The 27,883-nt window shown below is 32.6% G+C and overlaps 1 protein-coding gene across 2 annotated transcripts in view; it reads right to left on the bottom strand.

The window, feature by feature from the left end:
- The window catches only part of LOC139517479 (alpha-latrocrustotoxin-Lt1a-like), a 74,634-nt gene that overhangs the window by 24,983 nt on the left and 21,768 nt on the right, over positions 1-27,883 (bottom strand). For both annotated transcript variants that reach the window (XM_071308585.1, XM_071308586.1), the window contains 14 exons: positions 25,961-26,049; positions 24,857-25,000; positions 24,141-24,270; positions 22,840-22,913; positions 21,780-21,920; positions 20,190-20,292; positions 16,306-16,394; positions 11,348-11,491; positions 11,025-11,103; positions 8,164-8,249; positions 5,696-5,836; positions 4,345-4,444; positions 2,070-2,113; positions 235-313 (listed from right to left, as the gene is read on the bottom strand). In XM_071308585.1, coding sequence (XP_071164686.1) covers positions 235-313; positions 2,070-2,113; positions 4,345-4,444; positions 5,696-5,836; positions 8,164-8,249; positions 11,025-11,103; positions 11,348-11,491; positions 16,306-16,394; positions 20,190-20,292; positions 21,780-21,920; positions 22,840-22,913; positions 24,141-24,270; positions 24,857-25,000; positions 25,961-26,049 — 1,443 coding nt within the window. The remainder of the gene's footprint in view (positions 1-234; positions 314-2,069; positions 2,114-4,344; positions 4,445-5,695; positions 5,837-8,163; positions 8,250-11,024; positions 11,104-11,347; positions 11,492-16,305; positions 16,395-20,189; positions 20,293-21,779; positions 21,921-22,839; positions 22,914-24,140; positions 24,271-24,856; positions 25,001-25,960; positions 26,050-27,883) is intronic.

Raw genomic sequence — 27,883 nt, 5'->3', positions numbered from 1 at the left:
TCACCCCATTTTGCCAATGTAACGGAAATATTTACAATTGTCGTACAAGAAAAAAATACTTGATATCCATTCGTTCCATTTGGTAATTCAGACTACGATATGAGTTTATCAGTTTTTATGGACTTCCCCGTTTTTTTATTCAACTCGAAGTTCGTTTTTTAAATAGTATTTTGATTTATAAATATACACAAAAACTAAGAGGAGTAATAATTTCGAAATATTATAATCACTTACCACTGTTGTTTGCTCCTCGTCCCTTTTCGTGAACCTTTCTTTCAGACGTGTCTGATCCATATCTGCTGCATGTTCATATCTAGTTTAACGTTGGAATGACGTTCAAAATTAATTATATATAAATGGAAGACGTTTAATGATTAAAATTGATTTTGGATAAATGATTTATATAGCAAGATGCACAACCTTACTTTGAAAAATGTCAATTAGCTAGAATTTCAATTAGCTAGAATTTTATATACACATACTATATGTGCACTTTGTTGTTTGGTCATTGATGCAATTTCCATATTGAACATGGCTTCTAAAAAAACCAGCCCAAACTATGAAATGTTTATTTTACAGCCAATAAATCCAAAAAGTGTTGTCAAACGAGTTTTCAAAACATTAACTATAAAAAGGCTAAAATTTGGAAACCAAAGCCATTTCAAGTTACATATTTTGTAAATACAAAATTTTATCCTGGTGTATATGATGAGTTAATCTACAACTATGTTGATGCTACTGCTGGTGGAGTTTTAATTCCCCTAGAATATGACTAGGCCAGTAGTCAGCACTTCTGTGCTGACATGAATTATTATTTAAATGGTCATGTTTAATAATTAACTGTTAACAAAACTTTTGATTTTTTGAAATACTATGGCTTTTCTACCTCGGGATAGATTACCTAAGCTGTCTAAAAACTTTTAGGATGTTTGGTCCTCAATGCTCATCAACTTCGTTCTTTGTTTGGCCTTCTTAACTTTTTTGGATTCGAGCGTCACTGATGAGTCTTTTGTAGACGACACGCGCGTCTGTCGTAAATACAAAATTTAAATATGGTATCTATGATGAGTTTATTGAGAATGCATATCTTTTGTCGTTTCTGACTACCTTTTTCGGAAATGGGATACACATGTATTAATGAAGCAAAAATACAGCCTTGATGTACAAAAATACAGCCTTGATGTACAAATATACAGCCTTGATGTACAAATATACAGAAGCAGATGCTGTTGAAAAGCTTCGTTGAAAGAACATGCGTTAAATACACATAACATAAGCATTCTGGTCTTCTAGTTGTCAATCAACGTGTGACATGCACCTCGATGTCATACCAGAAATATACAAAAACAAAGGGATGTTATCTTAATAAAAAATAACCAGTCACCGAAAAATCATGAAATTGCTCGATCCCTCATGATTTATTGTTTTAAAATATACAAATCTTTCCTTTTTATCAATAAAATCCTAAGGAACGTAAAGTCCTGAATTTATAAAAAATCAAAAAGGAGCATTTGTCAATAGATATAAGCAATTCACGACAGTTTCACGAAAACTGCTTAAAGCATTCTTGAATTATTATCCGAAAACTAGAATATCTCTTTTTTAATAATTCAAAAACCCGTAGATCTGAAGCGTAAAGTCTGAAAATTTATAAAAATGAAAAGGAACTTACGTCAAAAGATATAAACAATTCTCCACAGTTTCATGAAAATTTTGAGTTATTGTCTGACATATTGACAACGGACGGACAGACGGATGTACAGCGGTGTATCATATTACGTCCCGTAAACAGACGTAAAAAAGTTAGTAATGGAAGTATCTTTTTCTTTGCGTGTTACGAAATTCATATGGGAGTTGAATATGTGTTAAAAGTTGAAGGATAAATAACCGAGATTAATTTTCGGTATTGATACCCTTTAAAGCACTCACGATTGTTTTCGCTCATATTGAAATATTTGTGAATCTTGTCTTGATTATGAATTTCGGCTTTTATTTACCAAATTTAGTAATGATGGACCACAACTTAAAAGTTGATAATAAAACGTCATTTTGTAATTTTCTTGTATTACCTTTCTGCATCGTTTGATTTATCTTCATCAGAAACCTGGCGTTTCTACAATAAATAAACAATGATTAAACAAATAATAAAAAAATCGACATAACAGTACTTTTGTCATTCTATTACTCTTGACTCAAATATTAACATTCACGTGACAAGTTGAACTCTTATTTCCATTTACTTTTTATTTGTTTTAATTTATCAATAATTTTACATTTGTTAGAGAAACATAAGGTAACAGTTCCTCAGCCCGGCCTCGTTTACGTTAGAATATAACATATCATAGGTAAGGTTAGAAAATATACAATATATATAATAACTAGTTTATAATAATTAACAACTGAATAGAAAGAAGATACTATGATATATTATAAATTCTAGATCAAGAAATAATTTATTTTTTCTGCAACCAAATTATGGAAGTGCAATATGACTTGATAGACAAATCACTGTCAGCTAATCAGAAGACGCGTTACATTCAAATTATATTACTTATCAATAGTTCGTAATGTGGAACAAATCCTTTTAAAAAATTCAAACACATTACCTTGTGTTTTTTTTGGTCGGATATATAATATCCTTTGTATACAGTATAAAGTGTAAGTTTAAGTAAATCATAAATACTGCAACAATTTGTATCGTTAATATCGTATCCATACAAAAGTGATCGAAGTGATAATATTTGATGTCCTATTTTATTTTTATCGATTAGTTTAGCTTTTTTTTTTTTTTTTTTTTTTTTTTTTTTTTTATCTCAAAATGATTTCAGAAAATTGCTTGTTTAAATGTTCATAACCTTTGATGACATAACATACATTACATAACGGAGTTTTGGTTATTTTCCAAGTGGAAAGCAATTGTTTAGTTTGTAAAATGTAATGCAGATTTTTTCAATTTTTCTTGCGTATAGTTTAAAATTTTAAAGTAGAGCATTTGTTGTCTAATATGTGGATTGCTAAATTAAATATTTTGTCCCATTTTTTGAAATCCTATTGGTTTTTCATAATATCTTTAAAGGAGGGAAATGCCAATGTCCTTGGAGGTAATTTTGTTAATTGATCGTATTTTTCCTTTTCTATCTTTAAATTTAAATTCGGAGTTTGACCTGACTTTTGTTTTAATTGATTCTTATCTAGTAGGTTCTTGCAACCACGGTTTTTGTTATGGCTTTCATCAATTTAGAATATATATTATATATATATAGTATACACTTTCTCGATAGAGTAAAAGTTAACAAAATATAAATACAACACTGTAACAACCCTATGTATCCGAATTGAACATCAGGATTGACCTTCACCGGGAATGCAAGTGTCTAGAAGTTGATAATAATCTGATGGCGGGATACAAAAATGCAGAATCATATTACAAGTCGTACTACCAAAAGAAACACAAAATCTCGAATACAAACAACGGGGACACCAGCGTATAATTAAAGATACACTACTACAGCAAATATAATCGTAACTTAAGACTATCTAGTATTATTTGTGAAATAGACATTGACTATTTATCAACAAGGTCTTGATACTTTCCGAATAACGTTTAAAGTAAAGATGACGAGACGGTCTTTCCGGTTTCAATGGTTTTACACTAGTAAATTTGGGTCCTTTATAGCCTGTTGTTCTGTGTGAGCCAATGCTCCGTGTTGAAGGCCGTACATTGACCTATAATGGTTTACTTTTTTTAAATTGTGATTTGGATGGAGAGTTGTCTCATTAGCACTCACACCACATCTTCCTATGTCTATTTGACAATACGCTGGCTCTTTAAATGTTTGCCAAGACATCGCTTTTTTTCTCTCCAAAGACTGAAGAGCAGCTGCAAACTCGTACGTATCATAAGCTAAGGTGATGAAAATTGATAATTTCATTAACGAAACCGTCTCGTTATTTATAAATTCTGGTACAGAGATGACCGATGTCGTCAAGTTCGAAGTAAACGCCTAGACAAGATGCAAGGAAGCATTAATTTAAAGTTAGGAGGATATATAAATGGGACCAAATCAGAAAAGTTTGAATTGTATCTTCGACAAACGAGTCGATATCAATTTTGAAATGATAAATTTTGAAATATTAACAACTGTCATAACTTCATACAAGCAAATGACAGGTGATTTTCGTTCGTTTCGTTGGCAAATACAGTCCTAGATTTGATTTTGTCAGTTTTAATGAAATTCTACTTTTTAATTTTACCTTGGAGTTCGATAATTTTGTTTATACTTAAAAATACCAACACCAAACCTATATGAGGACAAACAATTTCAAAATATATTAATCACTTACCACAGTTGTTTGCTCCCCATCAATTTTCTTGTACCTTTCTTCAAATATTTTCAGACGTTTCTGATCTTGACTCATACTACTATCTGCCGTATGGCCATATCTAGTTGAACATTAAAATGACGTCCACAATTAATAAAATATAAATGAGAACACGTTTCACTAAATTGAAAACTGATTTTGGATCGAATATGATGATAACAAGTGGCACAACCATACTTGTAAAGAATGCAATAGGCTAATAACTACATAAGATGTATGTTTTATTATTATACTTTATTCTGATTGGCTAACTGCACATCACGTGTTTTTCCATAAGCAATTGCATTACTCAATACAAATACAAAAGGGCGACAAGGAGACAAAGGCAAAACTTGTCGACCATTCTACAATGCACTTACAAAATATTTTTGAACCATGAACTATTTCCAAATACAGTCTGGATGTTGTATCTTCAACTTAGGAATTTCCCGACTTTGATTCGATTTATGTTTTAAATATTTCTCAACTGTGCATAACATTTCGTTGTTTTATTTATTTCTAATATTTTGAATTGAATGCTTATTTACTATGTAAATTTAGTTCTCCTCATACATATATATAATTTATTTGTTTGATTTGATTGCTGAAAACAAATCAGTCCTATTTTTTTACTTGATCATTTTATTAAACGGCAATAAAGCCTAAAACGTTCTTTTCACTCACGTATGATCCATCTCTGTGCGCAATATAATTTTATTTTACGAAGATTAAAAAATATCTTATTACGTACAAAAGTTTAACATTAACGGATATACGGACAGACATTGGAACACAGTATTCCCCCTTCTTCGGAGAGGTGTATAAATACGGAAATATTCGAACTGACAAAATTCAAGACAAGTCATAATGATTACTAAATGATGTATTTATCTGTTGATTAAGCACATACATGTCGAGACCTTTGATGTTGAACATGCCATTATATCAATAGGCGAAAAAATATTACAAAGGGAGACTCTAACATCCAATATTTGTAGGATGTTACAAAGGACAAACAGGTGATGGCACTTTTTTCCGTGTAAAAGTGCATAAACCATAGAGTCACGAACCAAACTGTATTTATTGAGAGACGTCTGTATGATGGAAGTCAAGAACCGTTATACAGGAGAAAAAAATCCGAAGCAAATATTAATTGAAAAAAAACACTGTCAAGCTAACCATGATAAAAGTTGATCAAGAAAATAAATTGTACACATCAGTATTTGTCTGGTTGAAATAAATTTTGCACGACATGATTTTAATACAAATAACTGAATAAACGTAAACAGCGCTAGCCATTGTTTAAGTAGGTCATTAAACTACTTTTATTTACCGATCTGGTATATTCCTGTTGCAGTTGCATTTAGCAATTAAAAAGATCATTGCATCTTCATTCCATTCGTCTACAGCTAAATGAAGTGCTGTTCTACCATCATAATCCTGCATATTCATGCTCACTCCACTGTCATATAACCTGTACACATTAGATGTAAGTTTAGGTTAGTTCTGGTAAAAAAATCGACATAATATAAAGATAAAAATTTTAGAAAATATTTCCTGCTTATCTCAGATTTTCAAGTAAGATTTGCATTAACTGTCATCTTTAGAAAGATGTAGCACCAGAAAGATATAAGAACTTGAATTATCTTTAATATATAGTGGAATTCAGCAGCCGATTGTACGAAAGTTTCATTAAATTTAACGGCTCATTAGCGTGTCATCAACTAATGTCACATTAATAACTAAATGCATCATTAAGCCTTAATGACTCATTAAGCTAATGACACTACAACCGGAACGATAGTTCCTTAAAGTAACAATAGATTACCAGCATCCGGTGTAAGGATCTCGTTTTGTGATTTTTTTCTTCACAAAAAATGCCAACTAAATTTGACTTGAAATTCTTCAAACTTCAGCAATTTAAGGAAACAAATCATGCCACAAGAATTATTTCCACGAAACACTGATGAATTTCACCATAAACGGATATGGAAGTTTAAAAAACCGATTTGTATAATTGGAATAGAGTATTATGTAACTTTCATACATTATCTACGATTGCAATGGTTATTCCGGTATGATCAATTCAATGTTGATATAAAACATTGATTACGTAACATTAAATTAAATCAAAAATTTTGAGGCCATGCAGCTATGCGCCTACATACGGATTATATATCTCTCAATTGATACGATATTCTCGGGCTTGTATTTCTTATCATGATTTCCTTGATAGAGGGTCGCTGCTCACAAGGAAGCTATTAAACCCAGAGTTCCAAATGGTGAAGTTGAAATCATTCCTTCGTAAATTTTAAGAAAGTCCTCACGAGTTGGTTGGCTGTTATGGAATAACCGTTTCACAGATGATTTCGAATATTTTCCGTACGTCGTAACTACAATACTCTTCTCTTTTTATGAATATGACCTACCGAATGAGACTATTTTCCGGGTTTGTAATAACACCAGCAATAAGACGGGTGCTACATGTAGAGCAATATCTGCGTACTCTTCCGGAGCACCAGAGATAACTCCTAGTATTTGATGGTTTCGAGATGCTTAGTCTTTAGTTTTCTATATTGCGTCTTGTACATTATGTTTTGTCTGGTTTTTTGTTTTTCATTTTTGCCATGCCGTTGTTAGTTTATTTTTGATCTATGAGTTTCACTGTCCCTCTGGTATCTTTCGCCCTTCTTTTAAAATGGACATACACTTTTTGAACACAACATCCTTTGATTCCGAGACATACATAGCCTCTTGTTATAAATTATAAAGTAGCAGGAAAAATGAAGCAAAAAACAAGAACGAAACATTGGTCAACAACTTATTCGCACAATCAAGATGTATGAAACAATTATAGGCTCAACAAAATTCGTTTTTGGTGCATTTAGCCATCTGTTTTACAATTGAAAGGGGGAAATGCAGAATAACGTATTTTTAAGGCTTTATGACGCAACGATGTTACGCTCATCCCGACGTTTGTTAATTTTTGTACAAGTACTGACGTTTTGACAATACAATTCCCCGAAAATTGTCAAAAGCTCAATTCTTCCATAAAGTATAAATGATCAATTACACATGATGGCAAATAACCCAACTAAATATGAGAGATTTCAAATTTGCATGGGATTTGTATTCCCATAGTGTTATTATCACAATACAATCACGAATGATCAAACTCCTATTACTCCTTTAAAAATAGTCAAATTTAAATAGCGGAACAATATGGTTAACGAAACATAATGGCAAAGGTTCATACCATGTATGAGAGTTATCTGCGAAAAAAATAACAAGAACACTCGCGTTTACAAGCTGTTTTCGTTCAACTAATAAAATTGTCAAACTCATAGTAACCTTATTGATTGTAGATTGAGCTGACGATACAGCACGGGCAAAATACTATGATAACAAATAATCCTATCAACTATGGAAGTCAAACGGATTCTAAGTATTGAACCGTTTCGTACTAACGGCCGCAAATTATTCCATTTTTATGAGGGTGTGAAGTGCAGGGTTGAGAACAAAAACATATTTGCAGTGATGTAAAATTTTAAAAAGGAACGCATGGTCGATGCTTCTGTAAGGCTTTGGGTAACACTATTCTCTTCAGAAGTTCTGTGTCATGTTCAAAGAAGCTGCTTTAAAAACATTGTAACACTACCTTTTTTAATTGTCCAATTCTATCACTATTTACCCAATCAAATATTTACAGTGAGTATTTATATCCCTATATTATATATTTTTTAAGCATACATTTTCCCATTCAAGAATAAAGATATTGTAGCTATAAAGAAATATTTATACCTTTTCAGTGTTTCTACGTCGCCGGTGTTACCAGCCATCAATAAGCTAAATGTTTTATATTCATCATTCTCTGTGTTCGTTACATTCTAAAAAACAATGTAATTTGATAACAAGTATTTTAAAGTAAAATGTTCTTACAAAAAAAAAAAAAAGAAAGCACACCCTAAAATTGTTGAACAATGTTACACAAAACGCCCATGAAAAATGAATCTGTACAAATGCTATGCTTGCAATCTCCAATTTCCTTTAGTACAATCACTCTAATTAACAGGGATCGTTGCTTATAAAAGTAAACCATAATCACATGGCAAAATTAAATGACAAAACACATAAAAAACGAATGGACAAGAACTGTCATATTCCTGACATGGTACAGACATTTTCAAATGTAGAAAATGATAATTTAAAGTTGGTTTTATAGCGCCCATTACTGCCATAATTATGCTCGAACAAAAGAATATAATGGCTCACACTAAATATGAAAGCTTTCTGAAATACGATCTGAGCGGAACTTCCATCACAATTGGAACAAAACTTCAACAAATGGTTGAAATCATACTCCAACTAAACTGATTAAGTCAAAATTGAAGAGTCAATCACATGCAATGCAAACTATCCTTCCTTGTATGAGAATTTTCTGTCACATGGTCTCAAACTATAAACGTTCATAATCTTTTGATTGAGTTGAAAATTTTAAATTTATAGTTTATAGTTTGTATTTCTATGTTGTAATTTTACACTTTTGTTTTAGATAAAGATGAAGGTTTGGTACCATTAAACATGTTAAACTTTTTAACTTGCTGTAACTGTTTACTACACATATCATATCAATTTAACATTTCAAAGTTTCCAAGGCAATGAGATAAAGGTCAGATAAATTATGTCAGCCGGACATGTACACATTACAATCATTCCATAAACAAAATATGATTGATCTTCTGCAATAGTTATTTTAAGACAGACTAAAACAAAAGCTTATCATTGACCGATGAACTTAAAACAGAGGTCAATGCAAAATTATACCTACCAGACAGACTTGCACAACTTACAGTAATCTAATACACCCAATATAGTTAGCCTGTTGTATTAAGTATTTTGGGAAAACCCACACTAAAAACAAACTTGCTCACCTTGGTTTTTGTGAATATTAAACAAAGGACGCAGATGGATTCATGACAAAATTGTGTTTTGGTGATGGTGATGTGTTTGTTCATCTTACTTTACTGAACATTCTAGCTGCTTACAATTATCTCTATCTATAATTAACTTGGCCCAGTAGTTTCAGAGAAGATTTTTGTAAAATATTACTAAGATTTACGAAAAATGGTTAAAAATTGACTATAAAGGGCAATAACTCCTAAAGGGGTCATTTGACCATTTCGGTCATGTTGAATTATTTGTAAATCTTACTTTGCTGAACATTATTGCTGTTTACAGTTTATCTCTATCTATAATAATATTCAAGATATTAACCAAAAAAAACAGCAAAATTTCCTTAAAATTACTAATTTAGGGGCAGCAACCCAAAAACAGGTTGTCTCTGATTCATCTGAAAATTTCAGGGCAGATCTTAACCTGATGAACAATTTACCCCCCCCCCCCCTGTCAGATTTGCTCTAAATGCTTTGGTTTTTGAGTTATAAGCCAACAACTACATACTACCCCTATGTTCTATTTTTAGCCGTGGTGGCCATCTTAGTTGGTTGGCGGGGTCACGCCACACAATTTTTAAACTAGATACCCCAATGATGATTATGGCCAAGTTTGGCTTAATTTGGCCCAGCAGTTCCAGAGGAGAAGATTTTTGTAAAAGTTAACGACGCCGGACGACGGACGCAGACGGACGCCGGACGCCAAGTGATGAGAAAAGCTCACTTGGCACTTCGGGCCAGGTGAGCTAAAAATGCTAACATTGACCAGTGAACCATGATAATGAGATCAAGGTCTGATTATATATAAAGACATATATACTATCATGTCATACATCAAATATTGTTTACCTTCTGCTCAAGTATTTACAAAACATACTGAAATAGAATCCTAACAATTGAACCATGAGAATGAGGTCAAGGGCAGATTTTACTTGCCAACAGAAATTAACATCTTACAATCATTCTAAATACAACATATAATTGACATACTGCTTTAAGTATCTGAGAAACGAACATAATCGTGTAACTCTAACAAACATATCTGATCCGTGTAATGAGGTTGAGGTCAGCCGAAACCTATTTGACGGACAATAAGATGTTGCAAGGAACTCATATTCCGAATTTAGTTTTCCGATTAATCATTATAAGTGAGAAATTCACATGACAAAACAAAATTCTTTTGAGCAGTCCCTGAACCATGATCTTGAGGTCAAGGTTCATGGACCTTTGACAAACGGAAACATCGTCGCGTAGGGTATGTTGCATCCAGCGCTTTTTCTTTCTGAAATATAAAGCTGTATAACTCTAGTATAAACCGGGGCAGCCGTTTGATAGTTATCCATATGTCTCGCCTACTGTTACACTCATCGTTATCGACACAATAAATTAAACAGTTTTTGATTCACTAGTGTAATTATAAAAAAGAAGAGATGTTTTGTGCCCCTTATTCTTTTAACATATTAAAATTATTCTTGCACAATTGTATGATATGCATCGAAAAATGCAGTGAAATAGTCTAAGATAAGAAACTTCATTGAGACAGGTGAAAGGAATATTCAGTATTTAAAATTTGGAATACCTCTTTTAAAAAGAAATAATTAAAGAAAAAAGAAAAAACGGGTTGATTTTTAAAAAATCTAGACTCTTACAAAAGAATAGATACATAATGGTTTTCAGATATTTGTTTTCATGTCTAAATCTATGCCTTACCGGACAATAAGTCAGAAAAAGTTTGAATATCTTGCCTCTTCCTTTTTCCTTAGCGACCATTAACGGTGTTCTATTCCACCTAAAATATAGTTACATTTTTGATAACTTCAAAAACATCGTTTTGCGATATAAACACTAAACTTGCTTTAATATCTAGAATATATTTCAAAATCTTTCTATTCAATTGAATTGAAAAAACAACAATTCATAATCATTATCATCTTAAAAGTTATTAGTTTGACAACATGTGTGTAATCTATTTATGAAATGTAAATATTGACAAACCACTTTGACCATAATATCATTTATAACAAAGTGTGTACCTATCCTCAGCCTTTTGAACTTCCTCTGTTAGTCCACAATCTTTCAGTAGGTACTCAACAATATGTTCCTGGTTATTACTGACTGCTATGTGAAGCGCAGTTCTTTTGTCATAATCTGAAACTGTCATACGTTCTGATTTGAAGCTGTAAAATTCAATGAAAGACACAGACCATTTACATCGTATATCACATTAAATTCCTGCAGTTGTTTTTTGCGCCATTATTTACACTTGTTCTTTTTAAATATCTAAACAAACGGATTAAAACGTCTCTTTTGTTAAGCCTCGGTCAAACCTTACCGGATAGCTCGAACGGACGGCTAACGGATAACTTTATTTCAATCCGTTCAAGGCCGTTAGACGTCCGTTCTTATCCGTTAGACGTCCGTCCCTATCCGTTACATGTCCGTTAAGCGTACGTTTTATCCGTCGACGTCCGTTCTGACCGGTGGAAAATGTTGAGCATGTTCAAAACTTTGAACGGACGTCCAACGGATAAAATATCCGTTGAACGTCCATTCGACGCCCGTTATATACGGTACTCGTCCGTTTTGTTTCCGTCTTGTATCCGTTACGTGTCCGTTATACATCCGTTGGAGGTCTGGAAGATAAATTCACCAACGGACTTCTACCGGACGTTTAACGGATAAAACGGATGTTGAACAGAGGAGAAACGGACTTCTACCGGACGTTTAACGGATAAAACGGATGTTGAACAGAGGAGAAACGGACTTCTACCAGACATATAACGGATAAAACGGATGATGAATGGATCTGAAACGAATAAATGCCAATTGAAAATTTCGCGTCAGAAATGACAATTATTGGTATGTCAGATTTCTTACGGTTCATGGTTTCTTATTATTCATAATCGATCTGAGAGTTTAGGCACGTCTTTATATTTAAGCAGGTCTTAATCAAGCCAGACACTGCCCTTTGGTAAAATTTTGAAGAACAACCCAAAACCAGTTACACAGAAACATTTTGAATATTTATGCGATTTACATGTTATATTATTGGCGCCTTTGATTTTTCCGTATATCTTGTTTATTCGTTTTATCCGGTACGCTTCCGTTAGATGTCCGTTTTATGCGTTAGGCGTCCGTTTGATGTACGTTCGACGTCCGTTCTGTCCGGTACGTGTCCGTTTCGCGTACGTTGCATTTCCGGTGTGTGTCCGTTATGCATCCATTACACGTCCGTTTTATTCGGTCAGTACATCAACGGACTCCCAATGGATAACAATTTTGTCAACGGACAACTTTTATTTTCATTCGTTCGTCGTCCGTTCGTGCTATCCGGTAAGGTGCGACCGAGGCTTTACCCATCGCATAACTTGATAGGCTAATAATTACTCTTTTTTAGTTAGAAGTAAACAATGGTTAAACGTTTTGGTTGTATGCTTCAACCAAACTTCAACAATCTCAATAACATTTCTTGATGTACACATGTAAAAAAGATGTGTACTATCATGAATGACAATTTTTTTTATCCACAGTGTTTAGCTTTTACGAACATTAACATTTAAAAAAAAAGAGGCGAATGATTGCCAACGACACATTTATAATCAAAAACAAAACGACAAAGATTGAACAAAGCAAGATAACAGAACAGTAAGCTGAAAAAAAGGCTTCTGATAACAAACTAGAGCTCTTAAGAGCATTTGCCGCTTGTCTGACTCTACTTGTGATTTTGAAATCATATACAAGATAAATATCGTAACAGATTTTTAAATAATGATCGACACCAAATTCGATTTAAAATTGGCCCTATAATTTAATAATAATCCTGCCTGGTGGCCATCTGAAATTGTAAATCAGCAACAAAGTAACAACACTTTATCAGCACCTCACAAGGAACAAATTTGGTTTTATTCTATTGAGTGGTGTTCTTTTATAAGACAATTTGTATGTATTTTCCAAAGGGGTCCTTTGTTGAACAAACTTCCCTCTCGCGGCCATTTTTGATAATAGATCAGCTACAAAGTAACAACACTAGGTCAGCACCTCATAAGGAACATTCATGCTATTATTGGTTTCATTCCATGCAGTTGTTCTGTAAAAAAAGACATTTGTATGTATATCCCATAGGATCCTATGTTAAACTAAGTCCCCCGCTAGCGGCCATTTTGGATGATGGATCAACTACAAAGTAACAACACTTGGTCAGCACCTCATAAGATGTGTGGTTGAATTCCATTCAGTGGTTCTCTAAATAAAGACATTTGTATGTATTTCCCATAGGGTCCTATGTTAAACTAAGTACCCCGCTGGTGGTCATCTTGGATGATGAATCGACAACAAAGTAACATCACGTAGTCAGCACCTAATAAGGAACATTCAAGCTATATTTGATTTCGTTCCATTTACCGGTTCTCTAAAAAAAACCAGTTTTATGTATTTCTCATAGGGTCCTATGTTAAACTAAATCCCCCGCTGGCAGCCATCTTGGATAATGGATCATCTACAAAGTCACAAAACTTAGTCAGCACCTCATAAAGAACATTCATGCTATGTGTGGTTGAATTCCATTCAGTGGTTCTCTAAATAAAGACATTTGTATGTATTTCCCATAGGGTCATATGTAAAACTAAGTACCCCGCTGTTGATCATCTTGGATGATGAATCGACAACAAAGTAACATCACGTAGTCAGCACCTAACAAGGAACATTCAAGCTATATTTGATTTCGTTCCATTCACCGGTTCTCTAAAAAAAAGACAGTTTTATGTATTTCTCATAGGGTCCTATGTTAAACTAAATCCCCCGCTGGCAGCCATCTTGGATAATGGATCATCTACAAAGTAACAAAACTTGGTCAGTACCTCATAAAGAACATTCATGCTATGTTTAGTTGCATTCCATTCGGTGATCTCTAACAGAAGACATTTGTATGTACTTCCCATAGGGTCCTATGTTGAACTAAGTCCCCCGCTTGTGGCCATCTTGGATCATGAATCGGCAACAAAGTAACAACACGTAGTCAGCACCACATAAGGAACATTCATGCTATATTTGATTTCGTTCCCTTCAATGGTTCTCTAAAAGAAGACAGTTGTATGTACTGTAAACCAACTTAATTTCGCGAGCGATTTATTTTCGCGAATTTCGCGAGTAGTAAAATAACGCGAATATAAATCGTCGCGAATATGTATAATTTTGATCATTTCTGATTTAACCACCTCAGGTTAATTAGAAAATCGCGAAATTAAATAGCCGCGATATTGACTAGATAGAGTCAAACGCGAAATTGAGTATCCGCGAAATTAAGTTGGTTTACAGTATTTCTCATAGGGTCCTATGTTAAACTAAGTCCATTACTGGCAGTAATCTTGGACGATAGATTGGCTACAAAGTAACAACACTTGGTCAGTTCTTCAAAAGGAACATTCACGCTATGTTTAGTTGCATTCCATTCAATTGTAGTAAACAGAAGCCGTTTGTATGTATTTCCCATTAGGTCCTATGTTAAACTTTAGTCCCCCGCTGACGGCCATTTTGGATAATGGATCGGCTACAAAATAATAACACTTGGTCAGCACATCAGAAAGAACATTCTAATATACTTGGTTTCGTTCCCTTCAATGGTTTTCTTAATGAAGGCAGTTGTATGTATTTCTCATAGGGTCCTTTGTTAAACTAAGTCCACCGCTGGCGGTAATCTTGGATGATGAATTGGCTACAAAGTAACAATACTTGGTCAGTACTTCAAAAAGAACATTCATGCTATGTTTTGTTTCATTCCATTCAGTTGTAGTTAAAAGAAGCCATTTGTATGTATTTCCCATTGGGTCCTATATTAAACTTAAGTCCCCCGCTACCGGCCATCTTGGATAATGAATCGGCTAAAAATAACAACACTTAGTCAGCACCTCATAAAGAACATTCATGCTATATTTGATTTCGTTCCGTGCACCGGTTCTCAAAAAGAAGACAGTTGTATGTATTTCTCATAGGGTCCTATGTTAAACTAAGTCCCCCGCTGGTAGCCATCTTGGATAATGGATCAACTACAAAGTAACAACACTTGTTCAGCACCTCATAAAGAACATTAATAATATATTTGACGGACGCCAGGTGATGAGAATAGCTCACTTGTGATGAGAATAATTGATTTTATAATAACACCAATGATAAAAAAGAAAACATACAATTATGGCAGAAATTAGCCAGTAACAAAAAGAATGTCATGTGTTAAATAAACTCACCATACATCCAAGATTGAATTTTGTACTTGCGCCAGATGCGCGTTTCTTTTTCAAAAGACTCATCAGTGACGCTCCAAAAATACCAAATAAAGTACGAAGTTGATTAGGCATAAGACCAAACATTCTTTAAAAGTTGTGCTAAATACAACTTCGGAAATCTATTCCAGAGGTAGAAAATTCTTAGTATTTCAAAAATTCAAAACTGTGTTAACAAAAAGTAAAATCCCAAAATTGTTGAACTCCGAGGAAAATTCAATCGTAAAGTCCCTAATCACATGGCGAAATCAAATGACAAAACACATCAAACGAATAGATCACTACTGTCATATTCCTTACTTGGTACAGGCGTTTTCAATTGTAGAAAATGGTGGATTGAACCTGGTTTTATAGGGCTAAACCTCTCACTTGTACGACAGTCTCATCAAATTCCTTAAGTTTATATTTACAACGATGCGTGAACAAAACAGACATAATAAATAAAATATTCAAAATATGGGCACAACAGTCATCACTGTGTTGAAATCTTAAAACAAACAATTTTACAAGCACAAAAGCATCTATCAAATTAAAACACATTCATTGCTTCAATCACAGGTTTTCAAGTTTTGAAATTCCATAAACTAAAGTAACCTTCATTCATCCAGGAAACGAGTTTTACTACATCAAATTACAATTCTTACCATTTAGGAAAACAATATTGAATAAAGTTGTGTTATACACATTACATATCTATAATATAATGATAAACATACGCTCTCATTCTACGAATGTCTCCACGTGCTGCACTGCTCAGGATTCGAACGATCTCTAAATCCTCGTCTACACTTTCATTATGATTTTCCTAAAAAATTAAAGAAGTCTTTTAAAAAGTTGTCACACAGAGTGTTTCGTGAACATTGCATTTATTCAGGAAAGTATACATTAGTGTCTAGTGTGACCTGGAATGAGTTCGCTTGTGTTTTTTTTCAACCCGCCATGATTATTTTTTTGGCATGCAAGTAAATAAACGGTAATGTTCCGTAGTGGCAAATGTGTAATAATTAACAATGGTATACTCGTTTAATTGTTCAGAATGATTTTGCTTTTAAAAGGACAAACATGTCAAGAAATACTTGCTACCTTAAATAATATACAGCAGGGTTTCAACATACCTTGTTAACCATCAAGGTCCAGAGGGCTAAACCTCAATATCCCTTAAATACAAGTTTATTGAACCTATGCCCCCTGCGTTACACATATGTAATCTACCCATAGGCATTTACTAAAACAAAATCTTTGAAGATGTTAATAAAAATGAATAATGCTTGCTTGATCTCGCTTAGAATGATATTTTTCAAATATTTCTTTTTCAACAGGCATAACTCCTGAAATATTGTTGGTTGGCATTCATCATATACCTTGCTCATATAAGCTTTTGATATATGATCAAATTAATAAAAGGAGAAGGTCCGGTAAGGGCCTATTTTGACCTCAAATTTCAAGTTCATCTGACGAAAGATTTTAGACAATTTTCAACCGCTTTAGTGTCTATTTCATTTGATTCCATAAGTTTATGTGAAAAATTTTAACTGATTTACTCATTACAACGCTCCGATTCTAGCTTCAATATGAAAAAATCTATCAAATATGCCCAAAATGTCACTTTTCAGATGGCATTTATCAAAAATGAAAGTGGTCGCATCTGTGTTCATCCCCAACCTTTATATATGTTATGTATAATCGTAAAATACATCTTAAATTTTAATATTAAAAATGAACACGAATGCGGCCACTTTCAGTTATTACGGAAACCGTCTAAAATTTAACTAAATGCTAAAATTTTGAAGATTTTAGTAATTTAGCATGACTTAATGAAGTATACATTTTAACAATATTGTAAAACTGCTATATTTTGGGGCCAAAAAGGGGCCTTACTGAACCTACGTCTTTGGACAAAAGTGTGGTTGTGAAGACGCTTACAATGCAAAGTTAAATATGAATGACATTAAACAAAAATGTGTCCATAGTATACAAATGCCCCAATCGCACTATCATTTTCTATGTTTAGTGGACCGTGAAATTGTGGTAAAACTCTAATTTGGCATTAAAATTATTAGGATCATATCATAGGGAACATATATACTAAGTTTCAAGTTGATTGTACTTCAGCTTCATCAAAAACTAACTTGACCAAAAACTTAAACCTGAAATTTGAACTATCATTTTCTATGTTCAGTGAACCAAGAAATTAGGGTCACATCTCTAATTTGGCATTAAAATTAAAAAGATCACATCATAGGACACATGTGTGCTAAGTTAAAAGTTGATTGGACTTCAACGATATCAAAAACTACCTTGACCAAAAAAAATAACTTGAAGCGGGACAGACCGACGAACGGACGAACAGACGTACAGACGAACAAACGGACACAAAAACTAAAAACCATAATGCCCCTCTACTATCGTATATGGGGCAGGGGCATAAAAATCTTTAACTTCTGTAAAATTAAAAGATCAGCCCGGATTTTATAACGCATTAATGATCATATTTTATAAACCTGTGATTTAATTTTTATAACAATCCTACAAGAAATGTAGGCGTGTGAGTGTTCTCTCTCTCTCTCTCTCTCTCTCGCCTTCAACCACCTGTGTATCTAGCAACTAAAACTTGTTATTTTGGACCTATTGACCTGAATATTCGATTTGAGATCAGCAAAAAAATTTAAAAACAATTATCCAAAAACAGATATGATTTGACTATTTCTTATTTCAGAAAAAAGTGATATTGAACTTAATCGTTTCACTCTCAAATTACTACACTGCTTCTTCTTCTATAACCGTCTGTTAAAGTTTCATTAATAGCTAGAAAGGGAAACTGTAGTTTTTATTTAGAAATGATACATATTTGATCACACCGATACCAAGAGTAATGACAAACGTATAAAGCTACGGTTATATGCGCATCTAGTTTGAGGATAATACAATGATAAAATTGGAAATGGAAATGGGAAATGTGTCAAAGAGACAACAACCCGACCATAGAGCAGACAACCGCAGAAGTTGACCAACAGGTCTTCAATGAAGCGGGAAATTCCTACACCCGGAGGCGTCCTACAGCTGACCCCTAAACAAAAATATACTAGTTTAGTAATAATGAACGCCATACTAAACTCCAAATTGTACACAAGAAACTAAAATTAAAATTATTCCAAGACTGACAAAGGCCAGAGGCTACTGACTTAGGACAGGTGCAAAATTGCATATTATACTTCAGGCCAAACTAAAATCATGTTTTGGAGAAATCTCAATACCAATTGCAGCATGCTCACGTTAAGCTTGATAATCAATTTCTGGAGAAATTCTTATCCATTAGTCTTGAAAAATTGCAAGGATAATTTCACACAAGGCCATTGAGAAGCAATATATGGTTAATTAGAGAACCTTAGTGAGCGCACTCACACACCCCGCGTCCCCGGATTGTCAGTGGAGAAATAAAATAGCTATACGAAAAAAGAATTGTTTAAGAAAAAAAATAACATCATAATTTCCTGTCGATATGCACATCTTCATAGTATGTCCTTATTATCTAAAAAGGTTCCATGATATTCTATCGTGTGGTTTGAGAGGAGTGTCGATGGTAAAAAACAGGACTGACAGAATGACGGACTAACGGACGGGTCAAAACATTATACCTTCTGCAACTTCGTTGAGTGTAGTATAATACGAAATCAGTGATGGATATGAAAACACATAAAAAAGTAGACTCATGACCATCCTTAATGTTTTCGAAATTGACACTAAATATGTATCTTTTAGGTCTTGGTATCTTTCGATGAACTAATTCGGAAAAAACGAGAGGTTATTTGCAACCTGGCTTATAGTTTCTTCCTCAGGCATCGATGACGTTTTACAAATTCAGAGTAGCAGCTTTAAACTTTAGAATGTCTTACGTTTTGAGAATTGTATACTTCAAACGCGGTTGATTTTTTTTCTGCTAATGTGAGGACAATAAATAATTGAAAAATTGAAAAATATCCCGTTTGTTATACATTCTTGTACTGATATGACAACTGGAGTAGAAGAAATCAATGTATCTAAAATGTAGCAGAGGAACTCCGTCTCGTATGAAAGTAAGAAGAGGTTGCACAGAAAAGTGCACAAGTAATTCTTAAAGGAATATAGGCAACCTTCTAAAAGTTCTACCTCTAAATATGTTGTCAATGGAAAACTAACAAACGAATGACTTGTTCTTCAATGTGGTATGTATGAAGCAATAAATGTGTATAATGGAACAATCTTAGAGTTCTAAACAAAAATAAAAATTTAATTATCAACAGATGTAACGCAATATTACTGCATCCATGCTATAATATGGCAAAACAAAGGGATGATTACATAATGCATTTGGCTACAAAAAATAAAATGATTAACATGAACAGTCACTTTATAAAAATCAAGCTAAACAAAATTAGGAAACAATCTTGTTACTAGTTTGTAATTGTTAAACGTTTTCACACACACGCTCGGGCGCCTGTGCCTTTACAATTAGTCACAAAAAATCTGAAATTTCAAAATGGGTGAGATCAACCAATGGAAAAATAACACATTACTTTAGTAACAAGCACATTCATACATATGAATTGTTAATATATTTTACCATTGACTCTGGCTTTAACTGTTGTTTCATATATGTACTCAACATGTCTTTTAAATTCTGGTTTTCTTGCCCAACTTTGATTAGCTCAACTGGTCGTTGGTCCCTAAACATATAATTTTGTGCTAAATGAATACTGTATAATGCAAAATGTACATAATTTCAAACCTGATCAAGAGCTATATAATATGGGAACAAATTAGATTTAGACTTTGCATAATTAACTTCAAAAAGATCAACAAGTCAAAACATGACAAAAGTCCAGGCCTGGAAAAGTGAATTCCTTATAACTTTTTTCAATGTATATGTTACAGTGAATTAGTATAATCAGGGATTATGTAGAATAACTGATTTTTCAGGGAAAATGTAGAATCACTGAAATCATTAGTAAGTATATATAATCCCTGAAAATGACCAGTGATTTTACATAATCACTGAACATTTTAATAATTATTCTACATATTCCCTATTATATGATTTCAGGGATTATCAATAATGTAAGGATGCTTTGTTTGTTATAATTTTGCTTTTAAGCACAGAGGATAATCTTAAATATATAACCAACACAGGGTTTCCAGATAAAGTTTTGATTTTTGGTATTTTTTTGTCAAATGAACAAGAAAATTCAAACTTAGAGAACTTAAATGTTATGATGATAAAACAGGCAGAACTGAAGGATTGATAAATAGAATAAAATTTTAGAGGAAGCTGGCATTTGGCGTAATATTCTCATAGCAATTTGCAGCGGAAAAAGAAAAGGGAAACCCCAAAAACATATTCATTGGCAATTGTTCACAAAAAGTCTGAAAAAGAATATTGCCTGGCCACAAAACGCGATATTTTGTTCGAACAGTTTCGAGGTTGTTCATTCCCTTTTTTTCGGGATACCTGATATGGTTTTACAGAACACTTTATTTTTCTTAGGTGTGTCGAAAATTTTGATTCGATATGTGAAGGAAAAGTTTTCTTTAAATGTGGATATCGTGATAGATACAGATGTGAAAAATATTGTTTTAATATATTGTGTTTAACATTTTAATATATTGTGTTTAACATTTTAATATATTGTGCCTAACATTTTAAAAAAATGGGGTTATCATTTTTATATATTTTTCTTAACATTTTACAATTTATGTTTATATTGATGTGTTATATGATTTTATAGAATAAATTATTTGACTTTTATTCATTTTCTTTATAGATAAAACTATTTCTTCATTTCAGTTATTATGTATGATCCCTGACGTTTTTTCTAGTGATTATACATAATCCCTGAAAATTTTAGTGATTATATATAATCCCTAAACTAGCCAGTGATTCTACATAATCACTGATTATACAAATTCACTGTAACATATATATATAAATGATAGTATTACTATATACAACAACAACTACTATAAAATAATTATATAAGCTATTAGTTCATAATATCATTTTACTCACTCTCATCACCTCGCCTTTGTTTTTAGATGAATAAATGAAAAAGACTATTAATGATGTATCCACATAAATGCCATAACGTAATTAACAAATCCATAAAATAACTTCGTACTAGCTTTATAGATAAAAGAACATTGTTTAAATGCAAACCTCCATCTTACAAACGGTGAAACATTGCATTGGACAATCAGAAACTCTATCACTGCTACTTGCTTCTTTTCTGTGGCGGCGTGTAATGCTGTTCGACCATCTAAATCTGATAAGTTCATGTCCGTGCCCAAATTATGCAAGCTATAATATATACATATATAACACTGTGACAACCTGTTTAGTTCAAAATATTGAATTGCTAAGGCACAATGGTTGCATGTGAAGGAGAAAGATCGAATATTTAAATTCATAAATTCAAATATAACCGGAAAAAGCCATTAAAATTTATATGTTGAAGAGTATTTAGGACCCATAATTCCATGAAGTTTTTAAAAAATAATCAAAGGATTGACTGAGGTATTAAACTATCGAAATAGACTTCTACACTCCTGCTGTAAAATAAAAACTAGTTAAATGTGGGATGTGCGTTCATGTATAAAGCAGTCGTAAACCTGAGCGGAATTTGAACGTCTATTCCGTTTTCTCTTTAAAGAGGGATTTCATTCTGTTTGAATGTTAAAGGACCCTTGAACAAACCCACTAGCTTCGGAGTCCACATAAAGCAGGTTGAAAGAATAAACCTTTGATCCGATCCAAAATTTATGAATATTTGCTTATTTTGAGGTCGTAATTCACTTCGATTTAAGATCATTGTAGTTGTTTTTGACAACTAAGTTTTAGTTTAACGTCAATTTTAATGAAACGTTATGTTAACAAAGCAAAACCCAATGCTTAGATACAATACGATAAACATTGTGCACGTCATTTGCCTGTTGAAAGCATTTACTGAACTATATGTAAACACAGAAAAAATGTTACTGCTGTTTATAAAAGACAATTTTTCAGTAAGAATAAGTTAATAAAATATAAACATAGATCACATCTTTTTATATAATGAAACAAACATACAGTTCCATTAAACATAGGACTAAAAACGAAATATGACATTTCTATATATTTTTTCTATAATTTGTGAAATCAATATTTCGTGAACAAAATAAAAAAGCACACTTTTTTTAAAATCATTCATGCATTATGTCAGTGTTGTGCTTTGATTTACCTTTTTAAATCTTCAACGTCTCCGTTTTCAGCAGCTTTGATCAATTTTAAAGCAACATTGTCTCTAAAGTGATGCTGTAATATCAAATAAATTTAAAAGGTAAAAAGCAACTCTGTAGAAAATAGGCAAAGAAATATAAACTCGTAAGTCGCAAAGAATGTCATAGCAAATTCGAAACTGGACAAAAAGACCAACAAAAGTATACAATACAACTATAAATAAGGACTATGGATCACGAACCCCACCAAAGATTCGGATGCTTTCTCCAAAAGATTTTGCAATTCCTTATAGGACAACCGTCGTTTTGTTCATGTTAGTACTAATTCCATGATTTTACATTCGACAACAAGACTGTGAAACTATGGCTACGAACATTAGAGAATTACCTTAGTCATCTGTCAAACAGATATTCAGTAACGGTCAACCAGCTTGTGATGGTTTTCGTAAATGTTCAATGGCAAGTTACACTGGGAAGGCAAATGAATTACTTCCTTGTATAGAAAAGACAGCAAGGAAACGATGCAGGCTCATCTGACACTTAAAAAATACTGGTTATCATATTTTAGTTGAATAAACATCTGGGAAAGGATGTGTCGCAAGATATCATTTTAAACAAGATATTTTATAAAGATTCGGAAAACGTCTTGATGAAATTGCCATCAGTACATTTTTTTATTTTCTTTTCTAAACACTATATTCTGCAATTTTGGATGTAAATAATTGTAAATTTGTATCATTGAATTGTAGTTTGAAAAAAAGAGTGAAAATATTTCAAATAGGTAAACGATTGTTTTAAGAAGATTTTATTACTTCTTTGCACTATAACTATTTGATGATGACAATTTAAAAAAGATTTTGTACAAAAAAAATATGTCGTTTGGTTACAAAAATATCAGGAACGACTTTTATATTACTTATGGACTTAAACATGTATTGCTGGGTAATCAAATGTCCATAACCTATTCTTATTTTTCAAATAGAGTAAAACGTTTTCCAAGTATACTCCCATCAGTCACAAAGCATAAACATATACTCATAAAACTGAGAATGGAAATGGGGAATGTGTCAAAGAGACAACAACCCGACCAAATAAAAAACAACAGCAGAAGGTCACCAACAGGTCTTCAATGTAGCGAGAAATTCCCGCACCCGGAGTCGTCCGTCGTATTTGATAATAGTCCTGTGTATCAATAGCGATCAAATATATGTGCAAAAAAATCATAGACTGTATGTTTACGAGAATCACTGTTCTATGAACAGTTTGTTAATAGTAGTAAAAATGCTTTAAATAAGTTTTTTACCTTAATTTTCTGTGAACTTTTATGTTTTTTTAAATCCGTAATTATTCTTTCAAAATCAGGTTTCCGTTCTATGTTTTTCTCTCGTTTCAAATGCCACTCTGCATCCTCAGCAGCTGTAAAACCGATGCATCTAAAACATTCAAATTATAACAAGTCTAAAGTGACGGTACCCAAATTGCACCTATTTTGACAGTTTTTTCAACTACGTTTTTTTTATGATCAAGACAAACATTTCCATTTTGTGTTTATTTTGTAGCCGTATCATTCTTTATTATATAGGTACACCAATTCGATTTTCAATTCATATGAAATCATAGATAAAATGATCTGAACTAACCACCAAACCATCAATTCTGTAATGAGGAGTACCCAAATTGCATCCATGCTTAAATTTGCATCGTCAAAAGTCGAATAACAGAGCTTTTGTTTATTTTTGAATATAAAATATTTTGAACAATTGGATATTGTCCATGCTTACTCTTTTGTTTTTAAGAAATGGATACTTGAAACATATTGTATTTGCTAATTTTAAAAAGATGACGTTTTGATGACGTCTTATAAACAAGATTAATGATTTAGTTTTAAATGTTTCATGATTTACATTAGTATGGTATTGTTAGATTAATTACTTCATAAAAGTTTTTTTTCCAAAGTATGCAATGGAATATAAACACATATAAATTGACGGGACCACAACTTTAGTTAAAACAAGATACCTGTCAACTCCTTTCGGATAGCCAGCATTGTTTTTTAAAAGGTATTCAACGGCTTCATAATGTCCTTGACATGCAGCTAAATGCAATGCACTCCTGTTGTCGTAATCTGTATCGTACATATCAATGTATCTTTGATTAGCGAATCTAGAATACGAAAAACGATTAAATAATGTCTCATGGTTGTATTCCAAACATTTTCAAAATTTTGAAATTTATTTTGATCAGTGATAATAGATTTGAATAAAAACACAAGTAGTAATACTATAAAAATAGGTAGAGGTGGTATTGATTGCCAATGAGACGACTATCAACAGAGTTTTAAAAAACTACCGAATATAGGATTTATAGTTCACCGCATTAGTATGCTTCACGCACATAGTAGATGAATTGTTCTTGCTAAATGATATGGAATAAAACTGCAGACAAGAGCCTACTTCGCATTTAGTTTTTCATTTGAAATCAATGACAAGAAATAGTCGTTCTAGGTAAATATTTAACTGCATTCATACTAAGTAATAAATAAACTCATCATAGATACCAGGACTAAATTTTGTAAATACGCCAGACGCGCGTTTTGTCTACAAAAGCATAGCTTTTTTGTTATCATAAATGTTTAAATAAAGAGTGACATTTTCGGAAACTAGCTCAACCCGCCTAATTTGTCTGTGCCTATCAATTTGCTCGTCATTATATGTTATATGCAATAAAATTGAGAATGGAAATGGGGAATGCGTCAAAGAGACAACAACCCGACCAAATAAAAAAAACAACAACAGGTCTTCAATGTAGCGAGAAATTCCCGCACCCTGAGGCGTCCTTCAGCTGGCCCCTAAACAAATATATACTAGTTAAATAGTCTCTAATAATATCTTTGTGAGTACCATCATTAATTTAAATGTTGGTGGGATATCTTTGATTGTTTCTGTTACATTCTTTACAATCAATACACTCTGAACCATTTAGAACGTTATTCGAAGACGAAGATATTCACTAGTATACTAGTAACTGACGTTGTAATGGTATTTCTTTTGTTGCGCATTGACTTAGATCCTTCACCTTCTTCTCACAATATTATTGTTGCATCAATACAATTATATAAGTTACCTTTTCAATGTTTTAAAGTCACCTTGAGAAGCAGCTTTAAGTAACTTATAAATCAGTACCTCGTAATACTCATCATAGGTAAGTCGAGGCTGAAACAAACAATGCACAATAAGTAATGAATGATAATTAAACCGATATAAATTCTTGAATCACAATAAAACACATTTTAGTATGACACATGTAGTAAAAAATCAAATAACAAAACAAATCCACACTCCGAGGAAAATTCATTTTTCACTTTCTTTTCTAGTGCTTCAAGTTGTTTTTCTCAATATAGCTAGAGTATTACAAACAATAACCGCATATACAACACAGATAGATCAGAAGAATCAACTAAAGAACAAAAGCAAATGTACAAATGTATTTGAATAAATACACAAAAGGTTACATGTTCTACATAATAAGCTTAACCTGCTGTATTAATATCACCGTCGTTATATGTTCTCAATTTATGTCATGTAGGAACATGTATTTAAACAATCAAATCAAAACGATAGTGGGTAGCATTGACATCACTTGTCATTAAAAAAGCAATGTGGAAAGAGACATTGATGAATACGCTGCATTTTGAAAATCAAAAGTTTACTCTAAGCTTTGCAAAGAACAAATTTGAATTCCAAATGCCCTTAGTGTAGACTAAATAGTTACAAATAATATACATTTAATCTAATGTCAGCGTTCAAACTTATGTATCCTCTTATGACAAAAATTCTTTTATTTAACAATTTGAATTTAAGTAATATCGTTCTTCAACAAGTAAATGCCCTGTTTAATTAGACATTAGCATTCTATGTGGTATTTTGTATGCTATTGGTTGTTTGTTCGTCTGTTTTTTTGTTGTTTTTTTTTTCAATTATTTTATCAGTTTAAATGTCACCTCTGTCGTCTCTCTCTTTATTGAGGAATGACGGAGCAGAATAAATTGGTGACAACAAAAATGTTATATCTTACCTGTTAGTTTATTTTGAGACAGATTGGCAAATGCTTGTATTGCAATACATTAACATGTAAACTATGCTATCAATCTACAGTAAGGGGTTCAGGGCCCCAAAAATCTCTACGGAAATAAGATATGCCAATACAAATGCAATTGTATATCACAATATCTACAAACAATTGGTTTTCTTTAAAATAAATTAGTCACAAACATGTAAACTTTGCAATAACCTGCATCCCACAGTTAGTTGACTTATCGTAAGCTTTAATAAAATTGAGAATGGAAATGGGAATGTGTTAAAGAAACAACAACCCGACCATAGAACAGACAATAGTAGAAGGTCACCAACAGGTCTTCAATGCAGCGGGAAATAACTGCACCCGGAGGCGTCCTTCAACTGGCTCCTAAACTTGTTTATATAAAAACTATAAATATGCAAACTATATAAATCCTAAATCAATAAAACATGACATATCAAATGCGACGTACTAATAATTATATAACTACATTTCAAATATCATGGTGTACCACAAGGGATTCTCCTCAGACTGATTCAATCACAAATGTCAACAAGTAGTAGTTAACAGAACAAGACAGTTGAGTAGAGTCCAAATATTATCCGTGGAAGTTTGATGTGTAAATAAATATTGATACAAGTTTAGTTACACAATTATACATATTTGCTGCAATTCGTTTAAAGCCCTTTTCTCTAATAAGAAAGGTAAATATCATAAATATATTTAATGGAGGTGTGAATAAATCATTGAAGCTGTTTATTTTCTCCTTGATAATATTTATGTACGTTTCGGCAACAAGGTTTATTGACAGGCTGTATGTATTCCAATGGGCACTAGTCATGCCCCTTTAATACCTAACATTCTTTTGGACTGTAATGGATCACAGTATATGACCAAATTCAGAAAAGACCCGACTAAATTGCATTTAATTGATAAATTCAACAACACAAAATAAACCGTTATCTTGAT

Source organism: Mytilus edulis, chromosome 3 (genome assembly GCF_963676685.1).
Source record: "Mytilus edulis chromosome 3, xbMytEdul2.2, whole genome shotgun sequence".
NCBI classification, from domain to species: domain Eukaryota; kingdom Metazoa; phylum Mollusca; class Bivalvia; order Mytilida; family Mytilidae; genus Mytilus; species Mytilus edulis.
The sequence above is the reverse complement of the archived record's forward strand: the minus strand, read 5'-3'. Positions and strand labels throughout refer to the sequence as shown.